General features: G+C 41.0%; 2 protein-coding genes across 7 annotated transcripts in view; one reads left to right on the top strand and one right to left on the bottom strand.

The window, feature by feature from the left end:
- The window catches only part of SPMIP2 (sperm microtubule inner protein 2), a 107298-nt gene extending 99658 nt beyond the window's left edge, over positions 1 to 7640 (top strand). For both annotated transcript variants that reach the window (XM_075127778.1, XM_075127775.1), the window contains exons 5-6: positions 2126 to 2263; positions 7560 to 7640. In XM_075127778.1, the coding sequence (XP_074983879.1) occupies positions 2126 to 2263; positions 7560 to 7571 (150 nt within the window). In that variant the 3' untranslated portion in view covers positions 7572 to 7640. The remainder of the gene's footprint in view (positions 1 to 2125; positions 2264 to 7559) is intronic.
- The window catches only part of FNIP2 (folliculin interacting protein 2), a 92881-nt gene that overhangs the window by 11929 nt on the left and 67354 nt on the right, over positions 1 to 13598 (bottom strand). For all 5 annotated transcript variants that reach the window (XM_048847556.2, XM_048847557.2, XM_075127772.1 and 2 more), the window contains 3 exons: positions 7896 to 8042; positions 7573 to 7742; positions 527 to 1889 (listed from right to left, as the gene is read on the bottom strand). In XM_048847556.2, coding sequence (XP_048703513.2) covers positions 527 to 1889; positions 7573 to 7742; positions 7896 to 8042 — 1680 coding nt within the window. The remainder of the gene's footprint in view (positions 1 to 526; positions 1890 to 7572; positions 7743 to 7895; positions 8043 to 13598) is intronic.

Here is a 13598-nt window from a genome sequence, read left to right as displayed (position 1 = left end):
ATGGTAAAAGAGGGATGGGGATGGAGATGTTATAATGGAAATTATTTTATAACTAACTATAACAGTGACTTCTAGCAAACATTAAAAGTAACTTTAATGTAACTACTCCAGACCAGTCTTAAAAACAAAACCAAACAAAATAAACCTCTAAGTAAATGAACGTAATGCTCATACTGGATGGACAGTGAAGTTTTCAATTCAAAGCAAAGGCAGTAACTATGCACACTTCCTACCCCACCAGCATGTGTCTTAGCCCTGCTGAAGGACCAGAAATATCTGAGAAAAGAAGCCCTGTCAAATAAACAATTATTTTGGCAGGCAGTCTGTGTATCATCCTACTCAATCTCTGCCTTTTGCTGAGACGGCCAACAAGGGACTCAGTTGCAACAGCAATTTTTACAGTACAGACACATCAGCAAGAAACTGAGTTAAGACCCCATGCATTTCACAGACCACTGAACAGCTCTTGGGTAGCAACAGCATTTGACCCCAGCTGGCACAAGATTCACTCAAATACATTCTTTACCTTGGTAAAGGAAGTTCTACTCCTGTAAATTCTTCATGCCTATTGCGGACATGGCCTCGAGGGTAAAGATCAGAGATACATGAAGCACTATCGTCGTCGCTGTCTCCAAGTGCACTATCTGAACTCTCATTCCTAGGAATATCCCCTTCGATTCGGAAGGGGATTTTCCTTCCAGCATCCCCATAGGGGACATCTTCAGTGACTACTTGGCCAGAGTCCTGTACGTCAGAACTTGTTTTAACAGAGTCAAGTGAATGGACGCCCCCATTCTTGGAGCACAGGGGTCTAGCTTCCTCTAAGATTTCTGTTTTTGCAGTTTCTATTTTGTTATCAGATGGCTTAAGTGGTTCATCTGACAAGCCACGCAGAGTAGAAGTATTTGCTACATTCATTTCAATTTTATTACCCTCAGCAAAATATTCATCAAATATACTCGCACTCACGTCACATGATGGAATTTGTGCATACCAGATATTACGCCTAATGTGTAATGGTTTAAGGGAGGCTTTCGAAGTTTCTTGTTGGCTCTGGGAAGTTTCTGCGGGCACATTTGGTGGACTTGAAGTACAGCTTTCTACCTGTAGATTTTTTTTGAACGCCCTAAAATTTTCATCCAGGTCACTCTTGCGAGTTTCTAAATCTGACTCTGGTGATGTAGAACTTCCAATCTGGAAAGTGACCCTTTCTAAATGAGGATTCCTATCAACAAACCTCTCAGGACATGGTACAGCAGATGACCTGTCGGATGGCTTTTCTGCTACTTCACTTGTGGCCTGGTTGCTATTCTTTAAGTCACCCGTTGAATCCTCTGATTCAATTTGTTCTTCAAAGTGGAAGGACACAGCTCCTATATCATCAACTACCTTCCCTTTCCTACTGTCATCCACCATTCCTTTAGACTCAGAACTGCCAAATGTGCAGTCTTTTGATGCACTACAGGATGCCCTGGAGCTCTGATCAGCCTTTCCTGTTACTTCTTCATTCTTTTCTTTTGAGGACGTTGGAAGAGCAGGAGAGCTCTCTGGGTTACTGACGTACCCCACAGTGCTACTGGTTTGATTTCCGCCATTCTTCTGAGGTAGAATTGGAGGCACAAGAGCAGGTTCATTCTTAACAGTGACAACCACATAATCAGATTCTTCAACCTCTCCCTTTTCCAATGTAGTTGTGATCTTGCTTCCATTTAGCAGTTGCTCCTCCTCTCCAACTTTCCCATTCCAGGCCAGTTGATTTTCCTGTAGCTCAGAGCACCGTAGGAAGTATGTTAGAACGTAGAGAATACGTTGAACTAATTCCTTATGTTTTCCAACAATCACAGTCCGAGTCAGCCTAACGGGAGAGCCTATGGCACCATACAGATCACCTATGCAAACATATAGGGAAACAGGTACTTCACAAATGTGTATGTAGTTACGCTACAAGTTTCAGAAGTAGAAAACAGACATTCAATGCATTCTTTGTAAGAATAGACTTACATAATTTGGGCAATTCCTTTTAAAATAATTTTAAGATGCTTTTCCTCACAGCAAATTAATGGAGGTTTGAGACATTTGTTTTTTTCTTTTTGAAACCCACATATTTCCTCTTATTTGCACCCAGGCTTGTTTTCATAGGGTTGATCATGAACGTGAGACTGCTAGCATTCAATCTCTGGTTACCTCAACGCTATTGGAAGTTTTGCTTTACAAAACAAAGCTTACAAGAAGTTATTTTCATTTGGAAATGAAGACAAGGAAAGTAAGTCCTTTTACTTATAAATTGAGCACAGTTGCTATAGAAATCAGAAGCAAACAAACAGGAAGCCCAACTGACATTTTAAATAGAGTTTCTAGGAATAAAAGAAAAGGAGTACTTGCGGCACCTTAGACACTAACCAATTAATCTGAGCATAAGCTTACGTGAGCTAAAGCTCACTTCATCGGATGCATACTGTGGAAAGTGTAGAAGATCTTTTTATACACACAAAGCATGAAAAAATACCTCCCCTCACCCCACTCTCCTGCTGGTAATAGCTTATCTCAAGTGATCCCTCTCCTTGCAATGTGTATGATAATCAAGGTGTGCCATTTCCAGCACAAATCCAGGGTTTAACAAGAACGTCTGAGGAAGGGGGTGGGGGATGTAGGAAAAAACAAGGGGAAATAGGTTACCTTGCATAATGACTTAGCCACTCCCAGTCTCTATTCAAGCGTAAGTTAATTGTATCCAATTTGCAAATGAATTCCAATTTAACAGTTTCTCGCTGGAGTCTGGATTCAAAGTTTTTTTGTTGTAATATCGCAATTTTCATGTCTGTAATCGCGTGACCAGAGAGATTGAAGTGTTCTCTGCCTGGTTTATGAATGTTAAAATTCTTGACATCTGATTTGTGTCCATTTATTCTTTTACGTAGAGACTGTCCAGTTTGACCAATGTACATGGCAGAGGGGCATTGCTGGCACATGATGGCATATATCACATTGGTGGATGTGCAGGTGAACGAGCCTCTGATAGTGTGGCTGATGTTTTTAGGCCCTGTGATGGTGTCCCCAGAGTTACCAAAAGAAACTACAGCATTTGCTCAAGAAACTCCCTGAAAAAGCACAAGATCAAATCCGCACAGACACACCCCTGGAACCCCGACCTGGGATATTCTATCTACTACCCAAGATCCATAAACCTGGAAATCCTGGGCGCCCCATCATCTCAGGCATTGGCACCCTGACAGCAGGATTGTCTGGCTATGTAGACTCCCTCCTCAGGCCCTACGCTACCAGCACTCCCAGCTACCTTCAAGACACCACTGACTTCCTGAGGAAACTACAGTCCATCGGTGATCTTCCTGATAACACCATCCTGGCCACTATGGATGTAGAAGCCCTCTACACCAACATTCCACACAGAGATGGACTACAAGCCGTCAAGAACACTATCCCCAATAATGTCACGGCTAACCTGGTGGCTTCCTCAGACGTTCTTGTTAAACCCTGGATTTGTGCTGGAAATGGCCCACCTTGATTATCATACACATTGCAAGGAGAGGGATCACTTTAAATAAGCTATTACCAGCAGGAGAGTGGGGGGGGGGGAGGTATTTTTTCATACTTTGTGTGTATAAAAAGATCTTCTACACTTTCCACAGTATGCATCCGATGAAGTGAGCTGTAGCTCACTTAAGCTTATGCTCAAATAAATTGGTTAGTCTCTAAGGTGCCACAAGTACTCCTTTTCTTTTTGCGAATACAGACTAACACGGCTGTTACTCTGAAACCTAGGAATAAAAGCCGAATCAAAGCCTTGATCCTAAGAACATACTCACAGGATTAACTTTATGTATGCAAGTAGTCCCACAGGGAATAGGGAAAGAACAGGTTAAAGACCATTAGATAATTTAGATGTATTGAAGTTGGCAGGGCCTGACAAATACACCCTAGGGTACTTAAGAAACTAACTGTCACACTCTCTGAACCATTAGCAATTATCTTCAGGAACTCGTGGAGGATGGGTGAGATCCCAGAGGGCTGCAGAAGGGCAAACATAGTACCTATTTTTAAAAAAAGGGAACAAAGAGGACCAGCGGAATTATAGGTCAGTCAGGCTAACTTTGATACCCGCAAAGATACTGGAACCAATTATTAAACAATCAGTTTTTAAGTACCTAAAGGATCATTGGGTGAATAAGTAATAGCCAGCAAGCATTTGTCAAGAACAAGTAATGCCAGAACAAGCTAATTTCCTTCTTTAACAGGGTTACTGGCCTAGTTGATGGGGGGAGGGAAGCAGTAGACATGATGTAGCTTGATTTTAGTAAGACTTTTGATGCAGTCCCAAATGCCACTCTCATAAGCAAACTAGGGAAGCATGGTCAAATTGAAGTTACCATAAAGTGGATATACAACTGGTTGAAAGACAGTACTCAAAAAGTAGTTATCAGTGGTTCACTATCAAACTGGGAGGATGTATCAAGTGGGATCACCCAGACGCCTGTCCTGGATCCGGTACTTTTCAATATTTTTCACTAATGACTTGGATAATGGGGTCGACTGTATGGGTATAAATTTTGCAGATGACACCGAACTGGGAGAGGTTGCAAGCACCTTGGAGAACAGCCTAATCAGAATTCAAAAAGACCCTTGTCAAATTGGAAAATTGGTCTGAAATCAATAAGATGAAATTAAATAAAAGACTAGTGCAAAGTACTTCAACAAAATGGGAATAACTGGCTAGGCAGCAGTACTGCTGAAAAGGATCTGAGGGTTCTAGTGCGTCACAAGTTGAATGAGAGTCAACATAGTTGTTAAAAAGGCTAATATAATTCTGGGGTGTATTAACAGGAGTATCATCTGTTACACCTGAGAGGTAAATGTCCTGCTCTACCTGGCACTGTTGAGGCCTCAACTGGATATTGTGTCTAGTTCTGGGAGCCACCCTTTAGGAAAGATGTGGACAAACTGGAGATGTCCAGAGAAAAGCAACAAAACTGATAAAAGGTTTAGAAACCCTGACCGATGAGGAAAAGTTAGAAAAACTGTATAACCTTAGTTCTGAGAAGAAGGGGGGTGGGTGGGGGGGACACCTGATAGCCTTCAGATATGTTAAGAACTGCTACAAAGAGGTTGCAGCAAGGGAGATTTAGGTTAGATATTAGGAAAATCTTTCTAATTATAACAGTAGTTGAATACTGGAATAGGTTACCAGGGGAGGTTGCGTAATCCTCATCACTGGAGGTTTATAAGTACGAAGTAAGACAAACACTTGTCAGGTATAGTCTAGGTGTACTTGGTCCTGCTTCAGCATGGGATGATGAACTAAAAGATGACATCTCAAGCTCCTTTCCTTTACATTTCTATGATTAACGGTTAGGTGTATTAAAGCAAATGCTTGCTTGCAGGATTCAGGCCTAAGTTAATATTATATGTATATAAACTTACTTATAAAAAGAGTCTTGGAGCAACAATAATATTATGACAACTCAATATAAAATTTTAAAATAAAAACTTAAGTTTTGCAGAGACTGAGCAGTTCCTTCATCATGAACAATATAGTTTTATCTCTTATGGAATGCTGCAATTGATTGAAATCATGGAATTTTAGTATAATTTAATAATAAAACAAGGATTTATACAAAGCTTTCCATTTTTAAAGCTATTTACAGATTACACCCTAACCTTCCAAAAGATTTGTTTTTAGAAAGCACTTTTGTACTATAAACCCTGTCTTTTTCAGAGGGAACCACCAGAGGGCAACATTTTCCTTCATATTGATGTACATTACAATAAACATCTGCAAAAAGAAAAGGAGTACTTGTGGCACCTTAGAGACTAACCAATTTTAAACATCTGAACTCACTTTTTTTACCTGAGAATAAGAAAGAACCGAGATGTTTCGAGTTCAACCATTTAGAATTTGTCTGGGTCTTTAAAACTCGTATTATCTTCCTACTGAGCCTACTCCATAACGTGCACAATTACCAGCTCTGAGTTTGGGTAACAATTTATTTCCCTTCTTTCCTGAAGAACTACTAGCAGTTCTTCCTGGGAGAGAGGACAAGATCTACTGCCCAAACAGGCACTATACAGCTCCCTCCAGCTGGCTTCTATACACCTTAACCCTGGCTTCTTATTTCCCTAAATCAGCTCCCACTTTCCTGAACCCCAAAACACCCAGTCCCTCACCCCTCTCCTCAACTACTCAATAACTCGGTAACTTTTTAAAATCTTTCTTTTTTAAAGCAAGCAATACAACTCTCTATTATGAATATATATAGTGGGAGTTAGGAATCTTCAGTGCCAGAGAGGCTACTGATAAGAGCTCGGCTGTTCTCAGTGGTGGCAGATGACAGAACAAGGAGCAATGGTCTCAAGTTGCAGTGGGGGAGGTCTAGGTTGGGTATTAGGAAACACTATTTCACTGGGAGGGTGGTGAAGCACTGGAAGCGTTACCTAGGGAGGTGGTAGAATCTCCATCCCTAGAGGTTTTTAAGGCCCGGCTTGACAAAGCCCTGGCTGGGATGATTTAGTTGGAGTTGGTCCTGCTTTGAGCAGGGGGGTGGACTAGGTGACGTCCTGGGGTTTCTTCCAACCCTAATCTTCTATGATTCTATGACAAGAACCAAATAGAACTAAGCTAGATGATCAGCAGCAGGAACATAATATGGACACAGAACTATTGTTATTCAAGTTGCTTCTTTAGAATTTCACTAAATTTTCTGGATGGTTTTACATTAGACAGATGATATATAGGAGGGAAAAATGGAGCAGGGGGAGTGGGGAAGGAGTGGGGAAGGAGGATTGCCCAAGGAGTGGAATTTTTGAGAGTAAGATTTTATGCATGTGATTATCTACTCTCCAAACATTCATATCCATGTACTTTGGCTCTGAAGAGAAATGTTCAGAGATTAATAAAACTGCCAGTTATAAATATTTTGCCAGCTCTCATTCACATGCTTCTTATATAGCTACTTGATTTCATGTATCAAGATACTTAGTAAGCTGTGTAGGTAGAAGAGAATCACTACATCTGAGGACTTAGGGCCAGATTTTCTAGACAGTTTACTACCCCTTTGTGCAACTGAGATAGAGCAAAAGGGCTGTAATTCCATTGCCAATGCCCAGATAGAATTTCCTCTGCTTGCCCATCTACACTGCCACCAGGCCCTGCACCTCTCTCATGCCCAGCCTCCCTTTCCCAGCAAAGCGGGTGCACCAACGCTCTACTATAATGATACTCCACGGGCATAGGGTCCATCAGGGACCACAAACCAGTGGCAGACTTTAATGCTGCCTGGCAGCAGCTTTAGTTTGTGTCAGACAAGGGCTGGCCAGAGAATCAGAGAGCTGGAATGAGCTTCCTGACATCACCCCACCCTATCCCCCAACATGCTTATAGATGAAGTACAAGTTTTAATCTTGCCTGCCTCTGCATAGCTCCCACCTATGACGTATTTTTTAAAATAGCTGTGTATATACAATGATGTGTTTGTAGAGAAGAGCTAAATTTCAATTAAATAGGTTAAAGTTTAGTAACCGTTTTATACCAAATTTTTTTTTTTAAGGTTTTCTACTGACCGAGCTGTGCCCAGAGAGGGTTATAAGGATGCGATTTTGCCAGCAGGTTTACAAATTGTGATGTGCCTTTCTCAGAGAAGGCCTTTATGGGAGGATGGTCAACTGGCATTACAGTTGGGACCCACGCCAGGTGATAGGTCAGCACCGCAGTCAATAAAGCGGCTAAGAACCTAAAGAAAAAGAATACAACAAAAATAAGATCCAAGGGGGGAAAAAAAAAGGTATTTGACATATGCTCACGTCTGTGTACTTCCTATTATGTTTGTATGCATTAGAACACAAGTTACTGCAGGGGTAAGGAGATGATGCAGAAGGAAGCATACTGGTTTTTGTTGATCTGTTCGATCAGAAGTGTAAATTCCTTAAGAAAGCGCTGGCATAGCTGGTTCTTTTCCAAAGTGCTGGACATCATGGTAAGCCACACAGGTTCTGCGATCCTTGGAACTGAATACAGGTTCCAGATTGTAAGTCTACCAAAAAGAAAGAAAAAAAAGCTGTTAACCTGTGAATGAGGTTGCAAAAAATATACAGAAGAAAAAATAAAGAGTTTTCTTCAAATTTTTCTAACATCTGTTAGGACTTCTAATAGTTACGTAGGTTCTCTGTAGCTAGTCAGAGGCTCCACTCACATAATGAGAGGTGTTTTGTAGGACACTAAGTTACAGGAGATGCACCGTAAGTGCATTAACAATATTCTAATCAATGCAATTGCAATTTCTTTGACAAAGAAAGTATTCTTCTGAGCATACAAGGATATGGAAGGAGGACATGAAATTCATCTCAGCACGAACTAAACAGTTGGACAATGTTTTAATGAATCAAAATGTATTGCTGCACAAGTTCAATAGGTTAGTTTTACCCAGCAATTGCTTCACATACAATCAACATTTATTTCATCATACTTGTCTGGTATATTGTGTCAAAGGATGCAAATTGAGACTCCAATTTGCAAAGGAGCACCTTTAAGACTGAAGAACTATGCTGTACGAGTTTAACTCTGAATGAAATCTGCAGCTTGACTCATCATCCTGGCTATGCAATTACCAGTCAGGTGCTTTACCACCTGAATATATATGCCCAGATGATTAGTCAATACATTGAACATGCAGTTTTAGAAGTATGATCTTAGACATACAATGTTTTGATGGGTAGCTTGATAGCAAAACACAAACCCATCACAAATGGCCGCCATCTCCAATAACGGCTGTCAATATACCTCTAATTTAATTCCAAACAGATTTGCATGATCCACAGTTAAATTTCTAGCTGAAGAGAGGATTGTCTTCTACACGTTTAAGAGTTTTGTACAAATAATCTTCACAAGTTAGCAAGTTCAGAAACAACCTTAGTATAGTGACAAGTTTGGAGCTTTCCAGATCATCTAGCTACATTTTCTGTTGATATATGGGTGATTAGTGCATGATAAATTTACAACAAAACATTCTGTCTACCTTACATTTAAAAATCTACCATTTATCAGAGCAATCTAGCTGTGTCCCCCCAAGTAATTACTTACAGATACATACAGTGTAAACATATAATTCAATTAGTGTGTGTTACATTTCTTTCCTTGGATGTTTGCGTAAATTGATTTTATCTTTGGTCTCTGTTTATTTATGCCCATTTTAAGGTGTCTGTACACAAATTTACTTTTTCAAATTTGCTAAAAACATTTTCTCTCTTGTGATGAGAATAGTTAGTTTTCTTAAGCATGTTATTTAAGACATGCTCTGGTGCGGTATGAACGGTCTCACTCTTCCTTCTGGGGCTAAACAGGGAGTGAAGGCTGATTTTTTAGGACTCATTATTCTTCAGTGACCATTCCACAAAAGTTACGAAAGGCTTAGATCCAAACCATTGTAGCTACAATACTCCATTATCTACAGTGTGTATGTTTTAAAATGTATATTGTTTTAAACTTCATATCCTTTTTTCCTTTGCACTGTGTATACTATCTTGCCAACTGTAGACAGGAAGGGTATCATCGCTATAGGAGAAACAAAGGGTGAGGGGTACGGAGAGAAGAGAAGAGCTTGAAGAAAGGAGTGCTTGGGGGAAAAATCTAGTGGCATAAGACAGCAAAAATTGATACAATGGGAAAATAGGATATTGGGGAAAAAGTCAAATCTAAGTCATGAAAATCAAGTCCATGGTGTAACACTTGTATTTTACAGTTACATACTAAGAACTACCTGAAAAGAACATTAAGATTGCAAAGTCAAGCACTCAAAGAGTTAGAAAATACCAGAATTAAGCTTGCAACCAGGCCTTAATTGGGCCTCCATAAGTGTACGAATTACGATTCAGTCTTTAATTACATGATCACATACTATCATTCCACTGGACCCTAGCCTTTTTCAGTGCACGGGGTAGATGTTGCTCACTTAAGGATATTCAGTATTTTGTTTTGTTCTGATTCAATGGCCTGATTGGTGTTCAATGGCCTGATTTCCTGCACACTATTACAACCCTGCTCTATCATCATCATCATCATCATCAACTATTAGTTTCCTCAGGAGCTTTTCTAGAGTGATTTTCAGTATAGTACGAGTGCTTCACAACATCCACTCATTTTCACATATTCTATAGCAGGGTCATTTCTTCAGTAAGCATGCCTAGTTGGTCAGGGCCTATGACCCTCTTTCACTTCAAGTGTGTCCTGAACCCCTTGGATGGGGTTCAGCTATGTCGGCTTCCTTGCCAGTAACCCCTGGTCCTGCCCATTCCAGGGGTAGGCACAGGGGATCCTGACCCAGGATCCTGAGTGTGACAGCATGGGATGGCCTGGGTTCAGCCCACTCCCTGTTCATCTGCTCCTGGGCCACTTCCCACCACACCAGATGCCTCAGTTTGGGGAATGGCTGTTACTGATTTATAACACTTTGCTTCAAACCCCAAAGTCTGGGGGCTGATGCAGGTGACGCTGTGGTTCCCATGCACATGGTTCTCCATACCTCTGGGGTGATGTCTCCACAAGCAAGAGGGAGACTCAGAGCCAGACCTTCTCATTAATGTTTTTTTTCCCCCCCCTACTGTTGCAGGACAGTCCTCCTCCAGAAAATGGCTTCTCTCCTTCCCCCTTGCCTGGGCTGCTGGAGCTCTTTTTATACCGCTCCTTTCCCCAGGAGCATACTTGGCAGTGCCTGAGAGTCAGAGCTTTCCCAGCCCAGTACAGCTCCAGCCCTTCCCCTGCCTTAGTGTGGCATTTATAAACTCCATCACACCCTGTGAGGCTAGGGATCAGTATTCTTCCCTATTTTACAGATGGGGAACTAAAGCATAGAGAACTTAAGGTCAAAAGTACCCCCTAGTTTTGGGTGCTCAATTTGAGACACCTAAGACATGATTTTTCACAATACTTAGCATGATATAGCACTATGTGTTCAAAGCACAGCTCCTTCCAACTTCACTTGTAGATCCTAGAGAAGGGCAACAAAGGTGTGACAAGATGATGATGATCAACAGATGGCTCAGGCACTGGTGCTATAAGGAGGGCTTTGGGATGTATGGCCACTGGGAAGCATTCATGGACAGAGGACTGTTCTCTCGGGATGGACTTCACCTGAGTAGGGAGGGAAATAGACTTCTAGGATGGAGGCGGGCACAACTGATTAAGAGAGCTTTAAACTAGGAATTTGGGGGAGCTGGTGGGAGATGTCCAGGTAATCTCCACACCAGATTTTAACGTTGAGAGGGACGAAAACGAAGTAAGAAAGGATACAGCCGTGGGTAGCCCAATCAGGTAAAGAATGTGAGCGAAGCCAAACAGCAAAAATTAAGATGTTTGTACACTAATGCGAGGAGCCTAGGTAACAAAATGGAGGAACTAGAGCTATTGGTGCAGGAAGTGAAACCAGATATTATAGGGATAACAGAAACATGATGAAATAGCAGTCATGACTAGAGTATGGGTATTGAAGGGTATGTGCTGTTTAGGAAAGACAGAAATAAAGGCAAGGTGATGGAGTAGCATTGTATATCAATGAGGAGGTAGACTGTAAAGAAATAAGAAGAGATGGAATGGATAAGACAGTCTGTCTGGGCAAAAATCACACTGGGGAAGAAAGCTACTAGAGGCTCCCCTGGGATAGTGCTTGGGGTGTGCTATAGACCACTGGGATCAGATGTGGATATGGATAGAGACCTCTTTAATGTTTTTAATGAGGTAAATAGTAATGGGAATTGTGTGATCATGGGGGACTAACTTCCCAGATATAGACTGGAGGACAAGTGCTAGTAATAGTAATAGGGCTCAGATTTTCCTGGATGCGATAGCTGATGGATTCCTTCACCAAGTAGTTGCTGAACCAACAAGAGGGGATGCCATTTTAGATTTGGTGTTGGTGAGTAGTGAGGACCTCACAGAAGAAATGGTTGTAGGGGACAGCCTTGGTTCGAGCGATCATGAGCTAATTCAGTTAAAACTAAATGGAAGGATAAACAAAAATAGATCTGTGACTAGGGTTTTTGATTTCAAAAGGGCTAACTTAAAAAAAATTAAGGAAATTAGTTAGGGAAGTAGACTGGACTGAAAAACTTGTGGATCTAAAGGAGAAGGAGGCCTGGAATTACTTCAAGTTAAAGTTGCAGAAACTATCAGAAGCCTCCATCCCAAGAAAGGGGAAAAAATTCATTGGCAGGAGTTGTAGACCAAGCTGGATGAGCAAGCATCTCAGAGAGGCGATTAAGAAAAAGCAGAAAGCATACAAGGAGTGGAAGATGGGAGGGATCAGCAAGGAAAGCTACCTTATTGAGGTCAGAACATGTAGGGATAAAGCGAGAAAGGCCAAAAGTCATGTAGAATTGGACCTTGCAAAGGGAATTAAAACCAATGGTAAAAAGGTTCTATCGTCATATAAATAAGAAAAAAACAAAGAAAGAAGAAGTGGGACCGCTAAACACTGAAATTGGAGTGGAGGTTAAGGATAATCTAGGCATGGCCCAATATCTAAACAAATACTTGTCTCAGTCTTTAATGAGGAGGTTAGGGATAATGGTAGGATGACAAATGAGAATGAGGATATGGAGGTAGATATTACCACATCTGACATGGAAGCCAAACTCGAACAGCTTAATGGGACTAAATTGGGGGGGCCCAGATAATCTTCATCCAAGAATATTAAAGGAACTGGCACATGAAACTGCAAGCCCATTAGCAAGAATTTTTAATGAATCTGTAAACTCAGGGGTTGTACCATATGACTAGAGAATTACTAACACAGTTCCTATTTTTAAGAAAGGAAAAAAAAGTAATCCAGGTAACTACAGGCCTGTTAGTTTGACATCTGTAGTATGCAAGGTCTTGGAAAAATTTTTGAAGAAAGTAGTTAACGACATTGAAGTCAATGGTAATTGGGACAAAATACAACATGGTTTTAAAAAAGGTAGACCAACCAACCTGATCTTCTTTGAGAAGATAACAGATTTTTTAAACAAAGGAAACGCAGTGGATCTAATTTACCTCGATTTCAGTAAAGCATTTGATACGATTTTACATGGGGAATTATCAGCTAAATTGGAAAAGATGGGGATCAACATGAAAATTGAAAGGTGGATAAGGAACTGGTTAAAGGGGAGACTACAATGGGTCACGCTGAAAGGTGAACTGTCAGGCTGGAAGTTCCTCAGGGATCGGTTTTGGGTTTGATCTTTTTATTACTGACCTTGGCACAAAAAGCGGGAATGTGCTAATAAAGTTTGCGGATGACACAAAGCTGGGAGGTATTGCCACTACAGAGAAGGACCAGGATATCATACAGGAAGATCTGGATGACCTTGTAAACTGGAGTAATAGTAATAGGATGAAATTTAATAGTGAAAAGTGCAAGGTCATGCATTTAGGGATTAATAACAAAAAAATTTGTTATAAGCTGGGGACACATCACTTGGAAGTAACAGAGGAGGAGAAGGACCTCGGAGTATTGGTTGATCACAGGATGACTATGAGCTGCCAATATGATATGGCCGTGGAAAAAGCTAATGCGGTCTTAGGATGCATCAGGCGAGGTATTTCCAGTAGAGATAAG

The sequence above is a fragment of the Caretta caretta genome, chromosome 4, assembly GCF_965140235.1.
Source record: "Caretta caretta isolate rCarCar2 chromosome 4, rCarCar1.hap1, whole genome shotgun sequence".
In the NCBI taxonomy this organism is placed as follows: Eukaryota; Metazoa; Chordata; order Testudines; family Cheloniidae; genus Caretta; species Caretta caretta.
The sequence above is the reverse complement of the archived record's forward strand: the minus strand, read 5'-3'. Positions and strand labels throughout refer to the sequence as shown.